The 19,654-nt window shown below is 36.0% G+C and overlaps 1 protein-coding gene across 5 annotated transcripts in view; it reads left to right on the forward strand.

Moving 5' to 3' along the window:
* Fancd2 (Fanconi anemia complementation group D2) overlaps nucleotides 1-19,654 on the forward strand; it is an 883,021-nt gene that overhangs the window by 346,945 nt on the left and 516,422 nt on the right. For all 5 annotated transcript variants that reach the window (XM_090413132.1, XM_090413256.1, XM_090413216.1 and 2 more), the window contains one exon: nucleotides 1,175-1,370. In XM_090413132.1, coding sequence (XP_090269258.1) covers nucleotides 1,175-1,370 — 196 coding nt within the window. The remainder of the gene's footprint in view (nucleotides 1-1,174; nucleotides 1,371-19,654) is intronic.

Genomic DNA, 19,654 nt, shown 5'->3' on the forward strand with positions numbered 1-19,654 from the left:
ATTAAGAATGTGATTAGATAGTGGACTGGCTCTAGTTCTGTCATAAGTAATGTCTCTCACATGTTCTTCCATCTCCAACTCAATGCCCAAATAGGGCACATTGCAGTACACCTAATGTGATAAACTCCTGGATACTTTAGGCTGTCATATTTTGGTTTAGGTGTACTGAGTAAGGATTGGAGTTTTGAAAGAGGAGTTAAAGAAGTACAGATTTTGAATTTGTTGAAACTTATAGCTAACTTTGGTGATATACAGTAAAGATATAAAGCCTTTTACATCAGCACTGTCTTCAGTACAGTGAGCAGGTGGATTAAAAAGTAGCTTACAAAGTGTTTGTTTAGGATAGCTGTTTTTCTGAAATGATGTAAGAAGAAACTGTAGTTATTTAGTGATCTCTTCTTCACTGATGAGGAAGCAAGTTTACCAATGAAGGTTTCTAAGAAAATGAAACTAGTTGTGCATTCAAATAATAAATGGTATTTTTTCTATTTTGATATCTCTCAGCTTCTAGTCATTATTATTTATTTTTTTCATGTCATATAGTCCAGTAAATTTGTTCTATCAAATATATATAAATAATGTAGCTGTATCATTTTTCAAATGACATGGCCCTGGCTAATGAAACCTTTGGCATGCAGTCTATACTTCATTGTCTGTTGCAAGTCCTCACATACTGGCCAATACATGCAATGTCACCTGCTTCCACCACACTTCACAAAAACTTGGCTATAACTTCCATAAAATAGATAAAATATACCATTTCTTACCAACCCTTTCCTACAGTCAACACACAGAATTTCTACAAAACTATTCCCATTTATTATATTCTGGTCATCTGAATTGCTTCACAGCTGGCATGAAATTCTGTCATGTTGTATCATCATTTTGCAATATGGTTTATGCCAATAAGAGTACAATTTGGTCAACTAAATCCCAAATTGCCCATCCATCCTCACTCATTCACTATCCAGTTAGATACCTGACAGGGTGCACTATGAGAAGGTGAAGATTGGATCAGAAGTCCTGGTTGATTCTCTGCATTCCTCAAAAGCCAACATGGAGATCTCCTCTCAGTTATCCATCTTTGACACTTAAGCACCCTAACTTGGCTGTTACGGTGTAATCATAAGATGGTGTGTAAAATTGTCACACATTTTTTGTATTGATTTTGCAGATGTGATGTGTCTCAAGCACCTTCTTCTGAAAGTTTACTAGGAACTCCAGCAAATGTGACAGAAGCACAAAGTCAAGCCATTGCTCTCTTGCAACTTATAAGAAAGAGTGTTTCATCCTCACCCGAAGCTTTAGGTCTGTTTTATGATGAACTGTCTCGCATTGTTCACAAGGGAGAATTGGATGTAAAGGTTGAAGTAAGTAAAAATTCTAAAATTTATTTTAAAAGCATGAAGACATAGTAGTTTAAAATAATATTTTCAAGAATTTGCTTTCATGGATGTTAAATTAACCTTTTTGTAGACTGAGAATGTATGAACCAATTGGGGTGTGTATGTGTGTGTGTCGGGGTGAATTAGCATTCACTGCCTCTATTTGAATTTCCTTTCTTCATTTTCTCCATTTCCAAACTCATAAATGAAAACATTTCCTCATTCCAAGGCATGTGCAACTTATTTTTCTCCCTTTTCATCCCGAAAACTTGGATTTTCATTTGTCCTCAGGCCAACTGGCTAGAAGGAAACATTATTAACAGATCTGGTTGCAGGCCTTAGTTGCTTTGGCTGTGATCCCACATAACAGTGACAATGATGTCCGGGTGTGTGCGCGTGAATTTTTCTCTCCATTTTCCTGCTGACCTTGCCAGAACATGCTCATTTACTTTTTGCTATAACTTGCTATAATTTTCTTCAATTGCCTTTCCATCCTGCCTGCCTTACTTATTCGGTTAACTAATTTCTATACATAATTTGTCATCGTGACTAAAAATTGTGCCTAAATATTTAATATGTGTGACCATAATCTGTTTTGGTTATTTAGACTCCCAATCTTTTTTTTTTTTTTTTAATAATTTGCAAGTTTATTGCTTATTTTCATATCTTTCTCACGTCAGTTAAATAATTTTACCAAAGAAGATTTGTTGTAGATTTATGCCATTTACATAAAGCAAAGGACTAAGCTGAATATCTCCTATTGAATATGAAGATTATACCATTTTCCTTAATGTGTTTCATATAGATAACTGTATGGATAATATTCAGTCCTGTCTTTCATCTGATTTAGCATTATACCATCTTTCTTGTGTATGCTTTAATTCTAACTGGAGTTTGAGAATTAATTATATGCGATGTATTGGTCTGTTTCAGTTTGCACTATACAGATTCTGTGTTTCTAATCATTTTGTTTGGCATCTACTATATGCTTTTTTTCTGAATTAACAAAGCTTTAAATAGAGAACCTTATTATATTGCCACTGTTTCTGAATCATTTGTAATAAAAAAAGGGTAAAAATCTTATTTTAAAAATTCCAAGCCAGACTTCTTTTCAAGAATTTTTCTCGACCTTTTCTCTAGAATGTTTCCATAAAACATTGTGAAACATTTAGTACAGAAGTTTTTTTATAATTCTCACATATAATTCTCATGAATTCTCCATGAATTTATGACCTTACTCTAGTTACCTAGAATTCTTCCTTGTGACCAGTCCTCCTTGATCATGTAGTACCCACTGCAAAACTTCCCCTTCATCATATTTCAACATATGATGAAGTGAAAGTAGAAAGGAATATATGATTTTCCTGCTGCAATTTCATATGTCAGATTTCTGATAGCTTTGCATCTTAAATAATGATATATTAATGATATTATTATTCATGGTAAATAAAAGTCATATAGAAATCCTTCAGGATGGCTTGAACATATTATGGACAAAGGATAATAGTTGCCATTTCAGTGTGCCAGGGTCTAAATTTATACATTCTCCCATATGACATATGGGAGAATATAGGATTGGAATAAAACTCTTGACTTGGATCAGGGGATGGTTGACAGACAGATATCAAAAAGTAGTGCACAGTGGGTGTGAATCTGCCAGATTGAAGGTAACCAGTGGTGTACCTCTGGGCTCAGTCCTTGGGCCATTATTGTTCAATCTATACATTAATGACATCAGGGAGGTCTAACATCAGATGTGCAATTGTTTCTGATGATACAAAGATAGGCAGGGCAATCAGGGATGCCACTAATGTTCAGCACTTACAAAATGATGTGAATAGGCTGAACATGTGAGCAATCGAAAATGGCTATCAGTTTAATGTTAGTAAGTGTAAAGTTATGCACTTTGGTGTAATGAGATTTCCAGTGGCATATTATATTAGCAGGGTGCAAGAAACTGAGGAGGCAATGGATCTTAGCATATTGGTGGATACGCATTTGAAGTTCAAAAGTCACATAAGGGTCAAAGCTATATAACCGAGAGGAGACCTCCACATAGCTTTCAAAGGAATGCGGAGAACTGATCAAGGCTTCTGACCTAATCTCCAATCCTCACCTTCTCGTGGTGCACCCTATTAGGTATCTACCTGGATACTGAACGGACGAGGATGGGCTGGAAATTTGAGATTTAGCTGACCAAATTGTATTCTTATTGGCTTAAACAAAAATTTCAAATGAAATGATGGTACAGCATGACAGAATTTCATGCCAGCTGGGGCGTCACCCAGTTAAGCAAGGTCCCCCATTGTTTTGCAGGGAACCAGTGCAAACAGCGAAAAGTCAGCTACTGGAACAAATCTGAAAATACACCCCAACTCAACATCACCAGATTTAAAAATCGGTACTATCAACATAAGAGGCCTGAATGGCAAAGAAATGGAGCTAGCTGAGGAATTGGATAAGCACTAGATCGACATAATAGGGGTGACTGAAACAAAAAAGACAAAACTGGTCAGATCTTTCTGAGCAATAAATACAAAATGTTATATTCAGGCAATGACAATCAAGGAAAAGAAGGAGTAGCCATAGTATTCAACACAAAATACGAGGCTCATCTTCTTGAATGGCAGGCAGTCTCAAGTAGAGTAATGTGGGCAAATATCAGAATGGGGAACTGGAGAATGTAACTTATTTGTGCCCTATGGTTCCACATAAGGTTCTACTAAGGTAGAAGTGGAGGAATTTTTTGAGGCTTTAGAGAAAGCAACTGACACAATGAAAAAGGAAAAGTTGGTCCTTGTTGGGGATCTAAATAGCAGAGTAGGAAATGATTGTCAGACATACAAAAATATATTGGGAAAATTTGGAAAAAGAGCAAAGCTAATAATAATGGCAAATGCCTGTTGAATTTCTGCTCAGGACATGGACTGGTTATTACTAACACCATGTTTCAACATAAAAATGTGCACAAATTCACATGGAGAGAAGAGACAAGGAAGAAGAAAGTCTGGTTGACCATGTTCTTGATGATAGTGATGTTTTCTCACTTGTGCTGGTCACCAGAGTGTACATAGGATTTGAAATTGGAAGTGATCACCATTTAGTCTTGAGCAGGATAAAATTGAATTTCATATTGAAAAGAAGAGCATGTAAGAAAGTTTTAAAGAGAATAAAAGTTGAGCAGCTCTCATATGTGAACTGTAGACTAAACTACACAAATATTATTCAAGAAGAAATGAAAGAGTTTGAGAGTAGGAACCTAACTGTGGAAATTCAGTGGCAAGCCCTGAAGAAAACACTGATTTATTCAGTCAGAGAGGCATGTGGTCAGGTTGTCTGTAAGAATAGAAAAATCAGAATTCCATGGTGGACACAGGGAGTTAACGAGGCAGTGAAGGAAAAGAAGAAAGCATATCAAAAGATCCTGGTAAATAAGTCAGCTTGTGCTCTTAGAGAATACAGAGACAAATGTAAGAAAGCTAAACACTGTATAAAACTAGTTAAACAAAAGTCATGGGAAGACTTTGGAAGAACATAGAAAATAAATATCCAGGAGGTTGTTTAAGAAGTTCAGAAATAAAGGAAAGAATGCTGTAAAAGGAAGTAGACATGAAAACTGGAGAAAAAGACACCCTCGAAATATGGAGTAATTACTTTGAAAAATTGCTAAATGAAACAAGCAGTGATGACAGCATAGTGATAAAAAAACACTGACCAGGCATGCAGTTAGGAATAGATATTATTATTATTATAATTTTGACACCTCCAGGGAGTCCAAAGACTCATCGAGGGAGAGTGTGCCGACAGCATCGAACGATTGGCTCCCTTCCAACTACTACCGTGCTCAAACTTACTTAACTGAGCCATTAGTAGGAGAGGCTCTACCAATCGACCAACCTTCGCCGGCTGAAAAGGCTTGAAATGTGGAAAAGCAGCAGGAGTAGATGGTATTATTCGACCAGAAATGCTCAAGTATGGAGTTATAAAAGTCATACAGTGGCTCCACTGCATAGATCAGAAGGCCTGTACAGAGGGACGAATTCCAGATGATTGGAGTAGAATTCTCATAGTACCCTTATATAAAAACAGAAATAAAACTGAATGTGAGAATTATAGAGGTATTTCATTACTGAGTGTTCCTGGTAAGATATATGGAAGTATGCTTGAGAAACAGTTGACAAGGATTGTGAAAGAGAAGCTTGGTGAAGAACAAGCTGGATTCAGGCTAAACAGAGACTGTCAGGATCAGATTTTCACTTTATGACAGATAGTTTAGAAATCATGGGAATATAACAAAGATCTGTATTTAAGTTTTGCATATCTGGTAAAGGAATATGACAAGGTGCCAAGAGAGAAGTTATTCCAAACGCTATAGATATATGGTGTTAATGTGGCATTGTATCAAACAATACTTAGTCTTTATTTGAGTTGTAAGTCAGCAGTTAGAATTGAAGGAAGTACAGGAAGATGGTTTAATGTTAAATCTGCTGTCAGACAAGGATGTATATTATCCCCTCTCTTATTCATTATCTATGTTGATCTCATTATGAAGGAAAGTGGCATTAAACCTGATATCAAAATTGGAGGTGTTAATCTCAGCTCTTTGCTTTATGCAGATGATGTTATACTTCTAAATAAATCCACTACAAGTCTGCAAGATTCCCTGACTAAATTGAACTGCCCAACATACAATGCCCACTGTATCCTTTTGCCAAAAAGACATCACAAACCTGTTGTCTAAATTAGACACAAAAAAGACTCCTGGCCTTGACGGCATTCTTCTAATTATCCTGAAGGTCTGTGCATTGGAACTATGTCACCTGTACACACACTCTCTCATATTCAACTGGTGTATATTCGAAAACCTGGAAGCTGACCTATATTCAACCCATTCCTAAAAAGGGTGACAAATCACTGCCATCTAACTACCACCCTCTCTCACTCACTTCAGTCCTGTCCGAAGTAATGGTCATCAACTCTCAACCATTAATCTACCTTGAAGGTACCCGGCTATTAAGCGACCACCAGTACGGTTTCTGTGAAAGTTGTTCAACAGGAGATCAACTCTCATACATCACCCATCACTGGACAAATGCCATGGAGAAATTTGGTGAATCCCAAGTAGTTGTACTTGATATCTCTAAAGCCTTTGACCGAGTCTGGCACAAAGGCTTACTAAGCAAATTCCCATCATTTAGACTGCTCCAGGACTTCTGCAGATAGATTGCCAGCTTCCTGTCTGGATGCACGCTATGTGTGTGAGAGAGGGCTCATTATCCTCTCATCCAACTAATGCTGGGGGGTCCTACAAGGTTCAGTTCTCTCACCGATCCTTTTCCTTCTATATATCAATGGCCTACTTCAGTTGACCTCCTACCCAATACACAGTTCTGTAGATGACAGCACATTACATTTCTCCCTTTCATTTGACTAACTCTACTCTAAACAACTCACCTCAACCCACAGAACATCAACCACCACTTCCCTTAATTCCAACCTCCAAGCCATCCACCAATGGGGCTCAGATAACCTTGTCAACTTCAACGCTTGTAAAACCCAGTTCTGTCTTATTTCTCACAAAAAAAAAAGAACCATTTTCCCCCAACGTTGTTTTCGATAACACTCAAATTCTCAGACAAGATGAAATTTCTCTTCTCGGAATTACCTTGACATCAAGCCTCTCCTAGCATAAACACATCACAACCATTGCATCTGCAGCTTCCAAAAAGCTAGGTTTTCTCTTTCGCTCAAGACGCTACTTCAACAACTCTAAACAGCCGTTAACACTATAGAACACAAATCTGCCCTGCCCAGTTCTCAAACTCAAATACTGCTGGAGTTGGGCTCCAAAAAGCTCCCTCAAAGTGCTTGACTCAATACAGAGGAGAGTAATAAGATTAATAAATGACCCATCCCTCACCAACTCACTCCCTCCACTTTCACATAGACGCTTGGTCTCTTCCATCTGTATATTCTATAAATATTTCCATGGGAAATGTTCATCTGCAACAGCATCAATAATCTCCCCCACCCCCTGTACTAAGTCCATTGGAACACGTACAGCTGCCACCCAACATCCTTTCACAGTACACCCCGAAACCCACAGAACAAGTTTCTTTTCCTTCACATTCATCCCTGCTACTACAGTACTGTGGAACAGTCTTCCGTTAGACATATTTCCCAAGGAATACAACATAAAGGCATTCAAATCAAATGTAAACAAGTTTCTCCTTTCCCAACATACCACCCATATACAGTTAAACGTACTATAGGTTGACCAGCCAACCTCCTGTATATGGGCCCAACATAAAAAAAAAAAAAAAATGAAATAAAATAAAATAAAAAATGTTGTAATAGATATGGTATGATGGTCAGCATTAAAAAGACAAAGACAATGAAAATAAGAAGAAACATTTAAAATATCAACTGCATTGTGAATGGAGAATTTATAGAACAAGTAAAACATTTCACCTACTTAGGCACGATTTTTAGTTAAGGTTAAATATGGAAATAGACAACAGATTCAACAAAGCTCGTATGGTAGGAAGTCAACTGAATAAATTTATATGGAATAAGAGAGAAATTAGCCAAAACACTAAATTAGCTGTATACAAGACAGTGTTTAAACCAATTTTAACTTATGGATCTGAGAGCTGGGTTAGAAGTAAAACACTTGACCAAAGACTAGAGACTGCAGATACGAGAGTCCTGAGAAAGCTTACGGGCATGGACAGATGGTATGAATGATAATATCATATTAAAAACGAGGATATTAGGAAAGAACTTGATATTATCAGCATCCAGGAATGCATTAGCTGAGGTAATCTCAGGTGGTATGATCACTTAAGCAGAATGGGAGAGCAAAGATTAGCAAAACAAGTGTTCTCTGTCAGGTTGGCAGGAAAAAGCTCCAGAGCAACACCAAGATATAGGTAGATTGATACAGTAAAAAGTGCCTTAGAAGATAGAAATATAAGATCTGATAATATTGGAGTCTTGACATTTAACAGACTGATTTGGAGGAAAATTGTAGATAGGATGTTAGTAATGATGTAAATTTTTCATGTAATACTATCATATCCTGTGCCCCCCTTGAGGGTATATATCAGGAATTTGATGATGATGAAGGTCACATAGCAAAAGTTGCAAATACAACTCAGAGGATAATTGCGATGTTGAAGAGAACTTTGACATGTAAGGATAAGGAAGTCATTTCACCTCTTTATAAGGCTCTGATAAAACCACACCTGAATTATTGTGTGCAGATTTGGTCTCCTGGGTTTGAAGGGGATAAAGGTGAGTTATAAAGATTATATCTGGATTATGGGATTTAGATTATGAGGACAGATTGCGAGTATGTGGAATACAGATTCTGGTTAATAGAGGTCTATAAATCTTTGAATGGGCATTATAGGATAGCGTCTAATGAAAGTTTTTATATGGAGGGTGGTGAGAGAATGCAGGGACATTCATGGACTTTAAATTTATTTGCAGTCAAGAAAGGGGTAAGAGCTAGGTTTTTCTCTTGGAGAGCAGTGAGTGAGTGGAATAATTTGCCCTTAGGTGTAGTGAGTACATCTAGTGTGAATGAATTTAAGAGAAGGTATAGCAGCTGGTTTGAGTGATTTATAGCCTTCCTCAACGAGTCTTTGACTTCCTGGAGGTCTCAGATAATAATAATAATGATGCAAAAGTTGGTAAAACAGCATGGTGTATTTGTAAAATCTCACATGATAAGTTAATTTATTTAACTTGTCGAGCTCGGTTTTATAATGGTGTCAAAATCAAAATGATATAGAAATAATATAGAAAAATATAAAAGAGAGGGTATTATGCTGGCCAGATATAGGAACAAAAATAGCATAAGCACATCTGAAAAGAAGGGTTTGCAACATCTTGCGAATAATTAAGCTCCTATAACAAAGAGTTTTGTTATAGGTGCTTAGAAATTTGATGAGCAGGTTTATACACAGGAACCGGTACCACTAGAGATTAAAGATATAATTATAACAAAAGCAAAGAAGAATATTCCAACAGTTTTTAAGAAGTCCAAATGGTTGTCAGAAGATACCATCAAAACTGCTCAGGAAAGGAGGAAAATGAATGCCACAGGAAATTTGCAGGAAGTATGCGATTCGAATGCAGAGTTTCAATGACAAGCCAGAAGAGACAAGGAAAAATACTTTAACCAGGAATGCCAACAAATAGAAGACCAAAACAAGAAAGGAAAAACGAGAGATCTTTTCAAAAAGATCAGAGAACTAACAGGGAAGTTTAGTGCCAAGGTGACAGTATTGTAAAGTAAACACAAAGGGTATCTTAGAGAAGCTGCAGACATCAAAGAAAGATGGAAAGAGTATACAGAAAGGACTCCAAAATTACTGAGAAATTTGAAGAGCAGGATTATACACAGGAGCCAGTACCACTGGAAAGTGACATGAGGTGGGTACTGCAACAGCTATCCAGTAAGAAAGCAGAAGGAGGAGATGGAATACCTATTGAGCTGCTCAAAGTCCTGGGAGAAGAGGCAGTTAAAATTTTAACAGCTCTATGTCAGTGATTTTGGATCACACATAAATGCCTAGAGAATGGAAAAAATCAGTTTATATACCTTTATTGAAGAAAGGCGATGCAAGAGAGTGCAAAAATTACAGCACTATAGCACTGATTTCTCATGAAAGCAAAGTCCTACTTAAGATCATTCAGAAAAGACTGGAACCATTCATGAAGAGAGACCTGCCTGATGAACAGGCAGGATTTTGAAAAGGCAGATGAACAAGAGATCAAAACATCAATGTGAGATGGATAATATGGATAATAGAAAGAGCACAGGAATATCAAAAGAATGCCTACCTTTGTTTCCTTGACTATAGCAAGGATTTTGACTCTGTAGATCATGGAAACTGTGGAATGTGTTAAGAACAATAGGAATACCAGAGCATTTCATTATCCTTCTGAGGAATCTTTATTATGAACAAGAAGCTACTATCCGAACAGATCTTGGAGAAAATGAATATTTCACAATAGGTAAAGGGGTGCAACAAGGATGTATTTTATCTTCATACCTGTTTAACTTGTACAGCGAATACATTTTAAGAATGGCAGCGATGGAGAAGTCTTCAGTTGGAATTAAAATTGGTGGAATAAATATTAATAATTTGAGGTGTGCAGATGAGATAGGAGAATGCAAAGAAGATTTGGAGGAACTTATTATGCTTAGCATAATACTTAACCTCAAAAAGACAAAAGTTATGGCATCATATGAACTTAATAATTTTGAAGTAGATAGGAAGAAAATAGAAGTAGTTAACAATTTTGTGCTCCTAGGATCTCGAATTGATAAAGATGGTTATTGTACTGAAGAAGTTAGAAGATTATTACTCTGAAAGAAGGCAATGACAAATTTAAGCAAGATCTTTAAAGATGAAGATATTAGCCTCACAACAAAAATCAGAATCGTGAAAGCAATGGTATTCCCTGTGGTACTGTATGGATGTGAAAGTTGGACCCTGAGAAAGAGTGAAAGAAGGAAGATAGATGCATTTGAATTATAGGTTTGGAGATGCTCACTAAGAATATAATGGACTGCAAAGCAAACCAATGCTTTGCAGTCCATTATATTCTTAGAAGCTATGATCATCAAGCAAAAATTGTCACACTTCGGACATATTATGCGAGCAAATGATGGTCTGGAGAAGATGATGATGATGCTTGCTAAAGTTGATGGAAGCAGGAGAAGAGGAAGACCAAGAATTAGATGGATGGATGGAGTTAAAGAAGCAACTGGAGTGCACTTGGAAATTCTGAAAGACATGGTCAGGGACAGATTTGAGTGGAGAATGTATGTTCATAGCATCACCAGGAGTCGAAAATGACTCGATGGAACATAATAACAACAAAGACTTTTGGCAATAGTGAACCCAGGTGATGTCATCACGCTGGAGGATAACAGACACTTCAGAGTCGGAACAAAGAACGAGAAGGATGTTAAAGCCAATGGGGAGAAAAGGGCTAGTCACCTTTTTTCGGCTGTGCAGGAAGAGAAGAGTCAATGACCAGGAGATTGTGGCTGGAGGTTTGGTAGTTCTCATGATCCTGATGGTTTATCATTGGGGTTTTGTTGATGGTGACTCTCCTTGAAGTTCTCCAGGTAGTTTCCAAGGCATGTCTGCTGATGTATCCCACTGTTTTGCAGACTGCGTTTTCCCCCACGATATCAAGAACGACTGTTTGTGGTCCTGTGGACAAATGTCGAAGGCAAAATCAGAGTTTGTTCAGATGCCTACTAGTGTAATCAACGGGCAGCCACCAGCCGAGGAAGAAAGAAGGAAGGATTTTGTTTGCTTAGGCCTAAACAACCATGACACATACAGAGTTCAGAAATGTCCAAGTTAAAGAAGGAAGTATCCAGATCAAGGCAAAGATTCAAGATATCCTGATGGACACTATGTTCCTGATCAAGGACTATTTATAAAGAAAAAAAGCTGTGAGTAAACACATCATATTAATGTTTAATGAATTGTAGATATGCAAAAATTGTATATATATATATATATATATATATATATATATAATTTTCAAAATTCATTTTTACTCGGTTGGAATATTATAAAAAAAGGTTTAATGACTATTACCGAGAGAAAAGATGACAAGATATATTTAAAAAAGTACTACTAGTTTACTAGTTTCGTTACATGAACATCCTCAGGTATCACAATCAAAGAAGTATATAAAAAAATTACAGAGACTTAAAATTGTACTAACAGAACAAGTATAAAAAATAGTAGCGTGTTTGAAAAAAATGCAAGTATGAGTTCCAAACAAACGAATACTACGCGCTGTTGCGAGTGCGCCAGTACTGAACAGAAGCAACATGTGCGTCAGAGAGATTGTAACTGAGGCTGTTGTTGATATGAGAGGAATCTAGAGAAATTTCCCTAGATTCAACAATCTTTCTTTCGAGTTCATCGTAGCACACATGGATGTTAGCAGTTTGAGTCCAGTTTACAATGTGCTGGCGGCCTTCGTCTGAGTTAGCTGAAAAGAGAACGTGGCTATAGAGAGCGCTAGCTCTAGTCCTGTTATAGGAGATATCTCTACGGTGTTCATTCAAACGTAGAAGGAAGGATTTAGCAGTCTGTCCATAGTATGGCTTTCCGCAATCACACAAAATCTTGTACACTCCTGGAAACTGAGTAGGAAGATGTTTCTGTTTATGTTTGCTAAGTAATGAATGAAGTTTTGGAAGCGTAGTGAAGCACGTTTTGAAGTTGAATTTCTTGAGAATCTTGGCTAGTTTTGGTGAAAGAGAGCTGATGTAAGGCAAGGAGATGAAGGCTCTTGGGAAAGAGGGATCTTCAGAAGTAGTTGAGTGCCTGGGGGAATGACATTTGTCAATTTTCTTTGGAGAGAAACCATTGTTAATAAACGTTTTTTTAAGAAAACGGAGTTCATTTTCAATTTCTGTTTCTTCTGTAAGTAATGATTTGGCTCGGTGGGCTAAAGTGGAAATAATACCACATTTTTGTGGGGGATAGTGATGGGAGGAAGCATGAAGGTATCTGTCAGTATGAGTAGGCTTTCTAAAAATTGAGATTTTAATGCTCTCAGCACATCTGGTAAGTTTGAGGTCTAAAAAGGGAAGGCAGTCATCTTATTCCAGTTCGAAAGTGAAAGAGATTTTTTCATGGCACTTGTTTAGGTAGTCTAAAAATAAATAGAGGTTATTGACACCGTCTTCCCAGATGAGGAAAATATCATCAATATAGCGGTACTAGACTTTTGGTTTAAAGTGAAAGCTGTTAATAGCTTTTTCTTCAAAATCGTTGAGAAATATATCCGCAAGAATCGGAGAGAGTGGGCTGCCCATAGTTTTGTAAGTAGATCTTGTTATCATATTTGAAGTATCCTGACTTTATGCAATGAGAGAGAAGAGCAAAGAGTTTTTTTGATAATTTGTTCTTGAGAAGATCGAGGACTTCTTGAGCAGGTTCATTTGTAAAGAGAGAAACAATATCAAAACTGGCCATTAAATCTGTTTTTTTAAGTTTGATGTCCTTGATTTTAGAAACAAAATCTGCAGAGTTTTTAATATATGAAGAGGAAATTTCAGAAAGATTTCTTAGAAAACTCGCTAGAAATTTGGAGATATTATAAGTGGGAGAGTGTATGCCCTCAACTATGGGTCTGAGTGGGCAGTTATTTTTGTGAATCTTGGGGAGACCATACAGTCGAGGTATCAAGGGATGAAGTGACCTAAGAGAAAGCCGAATGTTTCTTTGTAACTCTAAGGTGGTTTTTAATAAATTATTAGTTCTATTGTGTAGTTCCATCGTAGGGTCATTAGCAATTTCTGAGTAGGTATCACTATTTAAAAGTTCCAAGATTTTATTATGGTAATCAGACTTGTTTAAGATGACAGTTGTTGCATTCCCTTTGTCTGCCGGAAGGATAACTATGTTACTATTATCTTTTAAGGACTTGATAGCTTTCCTTTCAGAGTAAGAAATGTTGTCAGGAGGAGGTCTAGCTTTATTTATAGAGAAAATTGCTTCCATACGGAGGAGGTTAGCGTCTTTGTTTGGTAATAAAGAAGCTGCCTTTTCTATCTTTGTTAAGAGATGTTCTTTAGGGATGGATGTAGGAGCAGTGACAAAGTCGAGACCTTTAGCAAGTTTGCTTTCTTCTGCCAAAGATAATTGATGGGAAGACTTATTGATGACAACTTTTTTTAGATATGTAGAGTCAAAATGAGAAGTTTTGCTATCCTGATTATATTTAAGAAAATCATATTTTCTAATGAGTTTTATTTTATTTAAATTCTTTTTTTTAGAAGCTTTAAGAGTGCTAATTTCTTTTAAATGGTTCCAAGAGGAACTGTCTAGAGAATGAGAAAAACGTATTTCGTGATAGGTCTTCTTAGAAAAATAAGCAGCAAGACAACATTTGGTATCACAAATGCATTCCGATAAAAGATCTAGTTTTGCCCTCCTATAAATTCTTTCAGCTCTAGCAGTTTTAATCGATTCTTTAAAATTAAGGAAGCGTGGAATAATAGAATTGCACTTACATCTTTTTAGAAATACAAGTCTGTTGATGTACAATCCAATCGCTCTGAGATTCTTCTGATATTCTTTGACCAGTGAATTTAATTCCTCGTCATCAGGAAAGTAGATATTTTCAAAATTCATTTTTACTCGGTTGGAATATTATAAAAAAGGTTTAATGACTATTACCGAGAGAAAAGATGACAAGATATATTTAAAAAAGATACTACTAGTTTACTAGTTTCGTTACATGAACATCCTCAGGTATCACAATCAAAGAAGTATATAAAAAAATTACAGAGACTTAAAATTGTACTAACAGAACAAGTATAAAAAACAGTAGCGTGTTTGAAAAAAATGCAAGTATGAGTTCCAAACAAACGAATACTACGCGCTGTCGCGAGTGCGCCAGTACTGAACAGAAGCAACGTGTGCGTCAGATAGATTGTAACTCAGGCTGTTGTTGATATGAGAGGAATCTAGAGAAATTTCCCTAGATTCAACAATCTTTCTTTCGAGTTCATCGTAGCACACATGGATGTTAGCAGTTTGAGTCCAGTTTACAATGTGCTGGCAGCCTTTGTTTGGAATGTTTGTTTGTTTGGAACTCATACTTGCATTTTTTTCAAACACGCTACTGTTTTTTATACTTGTTCTGTTAGTACAATTTTAAGTCTCTGTAATTTTTTTATATACTTCTTTGATTGTGATACCTGAGGATGTTCATGTAACGAAACTAGTAAACTAGTAGTATCTTTTTTAAATATATCTTGTCATCTTTTCTCTCGGTAATAGTCATTAAAACTTTTATATTTATATATATATGTGTGTGTGTGTGTGTGTGTGTTAAGCAAGTGTCTGTGTTAAAATTTTTGTAAAATACTGAGTAGAATGTCAGAGTGGCATAAATGTATATGTTGCAGTTGTACAAGGTAAATTTCTGGAGTTTGCTATGCTGGGAGAAACATTTATTCCCCACTATTTGTCTAGTATGTAACAACAAATTTTTTAGTTAGAATAAAATGCTTTGTTTGAACAACAATTTGATCTGATCATTGCTTATGCACTATCTTGAAAAATTTATGAATGCGTGTATTAATTAGATATTGCCATGACTTGCTATATAGTTAAGAAAACTTTGACTAGATTTTGCCTTTATTCCATTTCTTGAAATTCTCATTCTTTATTACTCTGCCTGACTGCCACAGTCATAAATCAAATAAATTTGTCAGGCTGAAGAATGTGAGAAATTGAATGTATACCACAGTCGTATAGCTGGCAATAGCTAGAATTAGTCTGCTTTATGTGTGATAGAAACAAAGGGCAAGGGCAGGAAGAAAGAGATGAACAAAATTTTAGATAGACAAGTTTAGTTAACTAAACATGTTGTAAACAAATTTTTCTTTAAACTGGCATAGTCAATAGAATAATAATGTAAGGAAATATAAGAACAAAAAAAAAGGACAAAATAAATTAAGTAAATAAAGTAAAAGTCAATAAAACAATTTATAGTAACAATCGAAGAACAAATAAAGAATTTACAATGACACAGTCTAAGAAATAATAACATAAATAAAAAGAAAAACATACATATTTTTACATATTATCTGAATGTTAAGAACACACTAACAAGTTATTATTTTTTGGGGCATCTCCATAGAGTTGAAGACATGGGAGAACCAGACTGTTATTCACACAATACCTTTCATACCTTTTCTTGAACTCATTCACTGACAAAGCATTCACAACTACTTCTGGAAACTGATTCATTCTGAAAGCAAAAAATTTGTTCCTTTGCTAACCATACTCTTAAACAAATTCCAGAATTCCAAATTCTGGAATTTGTTTAAGAACCCCCTTGTTCTCTCACTTCCTGATTTGTGTTGGGGAGGGGTAGAAGAAGAGAGAGAGAGAGAAAGAAAGAAAAAAAAAGAAAATCTTCTGTGCCATTTTTGTAAAATTCCTTTAATGATTTCTATGTTTCCATCACATGTCCACTTTTCCACCTATCAACTAGCTGTTGTTCTTCACAACATGTCCACTTTTCCACCTATCAACTAGCTGTTGTTCTTCACAATTTACCCCTATTAGGTATATTCCTTAGACTTTTCACATTCGTAGTGATCCATTGAACTTGTATAATAACTCATCTCTATATTATTAGAAGAAATTTCTTCCAACTAATATAGCTGATTGAATTTTGTTTAGAAACAAAATATGTAGTAATATGTAATAAGTAATATGTAGCAATCTCATCAAAACAGAAATAGCAGCTTTCAATCTATTAAAAGTTAATAAGGAATCATTATAAAAAAGGGTGAACCATGTAATGATCATGTTAACCATGCTATCGGCCAGGACATATATATACGTCCGAGTAAACATGGATGTGAAGTGCATATTAAAATTGTAATGCCATTGATATTACATTGAAATATATGATGGATACGAAGCATACGGGGATGCGTATTTGATCCATAATGGTCAGTAAGGTGGTTAAATAGATCAACTTACTCTCATCAAATGAATCAATTAGTCTCAGACTGCACTTATCAACATGTGAACTAAAGTTAATTTGCAGGCTTAAAAAGAAAACGATTAAATTACTTAAAAGTCTGTCACTTCTTGGCCATCAGACACTCTTAAAACCTATTATTATTATTATTCGTGACACCTCCAAGGAGTCCGAAGACTCATCGCGGGAGGACACCTACAACTGTCTCAACCACTACACCGCACCTTTACTACGAATCATCTCCATCAATGCCATCTACCTCCACCACTACCACAACTAGTATTTTTTGTCTGTAAATTGCGTGTGTTCTGAAGGGCCGATTTGTCTGTATGCGGGATAAAAAACCCTAGTTTCTGGGAGAAAAAACCCTGCTACCTCCGTATGAGATCGGCTAACTCACCTTCAATTTAAATCGTCCAGATAAAGATTCCTCCCGTCGTGACGAGAATCGAAACTTAGGCCTATTCCAGTTGAAGGGCGCAATGTACCATTGTTCTTCCAATTGCGCTACGGAGGTGCTGTTACCATGTTACACATGGTCTCCCTAAAATACACAAACATTATGTCCTACTTTGGCTGTTAGTTGAAAGTCCATAATGAAAGTACAACTCTAATTATTCCCTAGCCAAGAAATTAATGTTAACACTCCAGAAATTGGTAGGGTCTCCCCCGTGCACACGTCTGCATATGATAAACATACAGCACCAGGCCCGGCTGGTGGCATGTACGAAGTGTGCAATATACACAGGTGCTGCAGAAGAAAAGGCGCCTAAAAAAAATGTCAAAAATATGAGATAAGAGTTTAAACGAATGGTACAGAATGGTACATATAATTAATAATGTATGTCGTCTTCCATTAGGGTCCCTTCAAATCTTTCCGGAAACGAACAAAGAAATTCTGAAATTGTATCCTGGACTCGATTATATAACTGTAATTTTTTATTAAAATTTATGAAAATATACCTAGAATAGTTCTTTATTTTTTGATGTATCATAAATCAACTTATGATTAATTGTTGAGTTCCGTGTAAAAAAAATTTGTATAAGCAGGACTAATCTGTAGGTAACATTATACTGTAAAGCGATTTTCATTTGTTTTTCATTTCCTGTTCGTTTTATTCACACTTTATTCAAAAAAAACTTTTTTGGAAAGGCGCCGAACATTAATCGCACACACAAGAAAAATACTAGGTGCTGGCGCTGTACAGCACTAAACAAAATTAAAAATATGATGCTCAGCAAAGATGATTTATTAATCAGGTTTGATGTTTCTGCCCTTTTGCACAAATCTCCCAACCAGTTACACAATTCTTCTACAGAACAAATTCCTGCTTGATATTATGGATCTATTTACTCATGAACTATGTTCTGGTTACTTATGAGAAAATTATTTTACCTTCTTCCCTTCTCCCTCATTGCTAAATTTGCATGGAAGCTTTTGAGCAACATGCTCTAGATTCCTTTATTTTAAAACCTATAGTAGTCTTAGGCATGGTGACAATATGGCCATGAAACTTTATACACCTTCCTCAGCTACCCAATCAAACAACATGAATGCACAATTTACCATTGAATTGAAATTTAAAACTCACTTCCTTTCCCAGTTGCACTTACTGCATATCTTCTCCCATACAGTCTATCCTTCACTGTCTGCCGCAAGTTCTTGCATACTGGCCAATTCATACAATGTCACCTTCCTTCCACCATCCTTCACAAAAACCTGGAGTTGTAAACACCCTCAAAAACATAGCTGTAATGATTTGTTCTAATGAGTAAACTCTTAAGCAAGAATTACAGTAATTATAGTTTGCCCACAGTTTGTTGGTCTCTGTTTGCCTTCTTGCCAAGAATAGTCAATTCATGCTGAAATGGATGTACAAATTGGTCGTCAACACATGAAATCACGTGCTTTATAGGTAAAATTTTCCAACTGTTATACAAGCAACATAGTTAACTACAATGATCAAAATTTTACAATGTGTAATAATAAACAACTCATCCCACAATACGGACTGATTACCCTATTATCGGAATGGATTCTCCTCCTGTTGACATGTACAGAAGTGTCGAAGGGTCTCGAATCTGTGGGCAAACTATAGCAGTACGTTTATAAATGATTGCTATAAATGCAAATAATATAGATGACAGTAAAACCATAGCTATTCTATACATTAACGAATTATCAGATAAAATAAATAGAATTTTATACCACTGACCTCCGTACTGGCCGATGTGGATGAAATATTTGGGACTGGTGTCGAGGCTAGCTGGTGAAAGGACGTACTGTCGGAGAGCTCCTGAAAGATTTGTGATTTTTGTTGATTTATTAATATTTTGTTAGATTTAATTGTGTAATTTTAGTATATTATTGTAGTTTTATTAATGTAGTTAGTGTACTAAAGTGTTTTATAACATAATCTATGTTGGGAAGTCGTCGCTAGAGGGATTCGTAGTGTGAAAGCTCCAGATAAGATAAGCGTTATTTTCAGTTATCGTTGATAAATTTACTTTAACATTGCATAGTTCTGTTTGCCTTGCGTATCTTAGTGCATCTGTTTGTGTGTTTTTGGTGTTTATAATTTATAATTTGATAAAATACGTTATTAGTAAGTATGGCTCCAGTACGAAGGAAAATGGCGGCCAGTAATGATGGTTCGCCATCTTCTTTCAAGAACAGTAATGTAAAGGAGATGATTCAGTGTACTATC

The sequence above is a fragment of the Typopeltis vanoorti genome, chromosome 1 (genome assembly GCF_054136105.1).
Source record: "Typopeltis vanoorti isolate ZY-2024b chromosome 1, IOZ_Tvanoo_1.0, whole genome shotgun sequence".
Taxonomy (NCBI): Eukaryota; Metazoa; Arthropoda; class Arachnida; order Uropygi; family Thelyphonidae; genus Typopeltis; species Typopeltis vanoorti.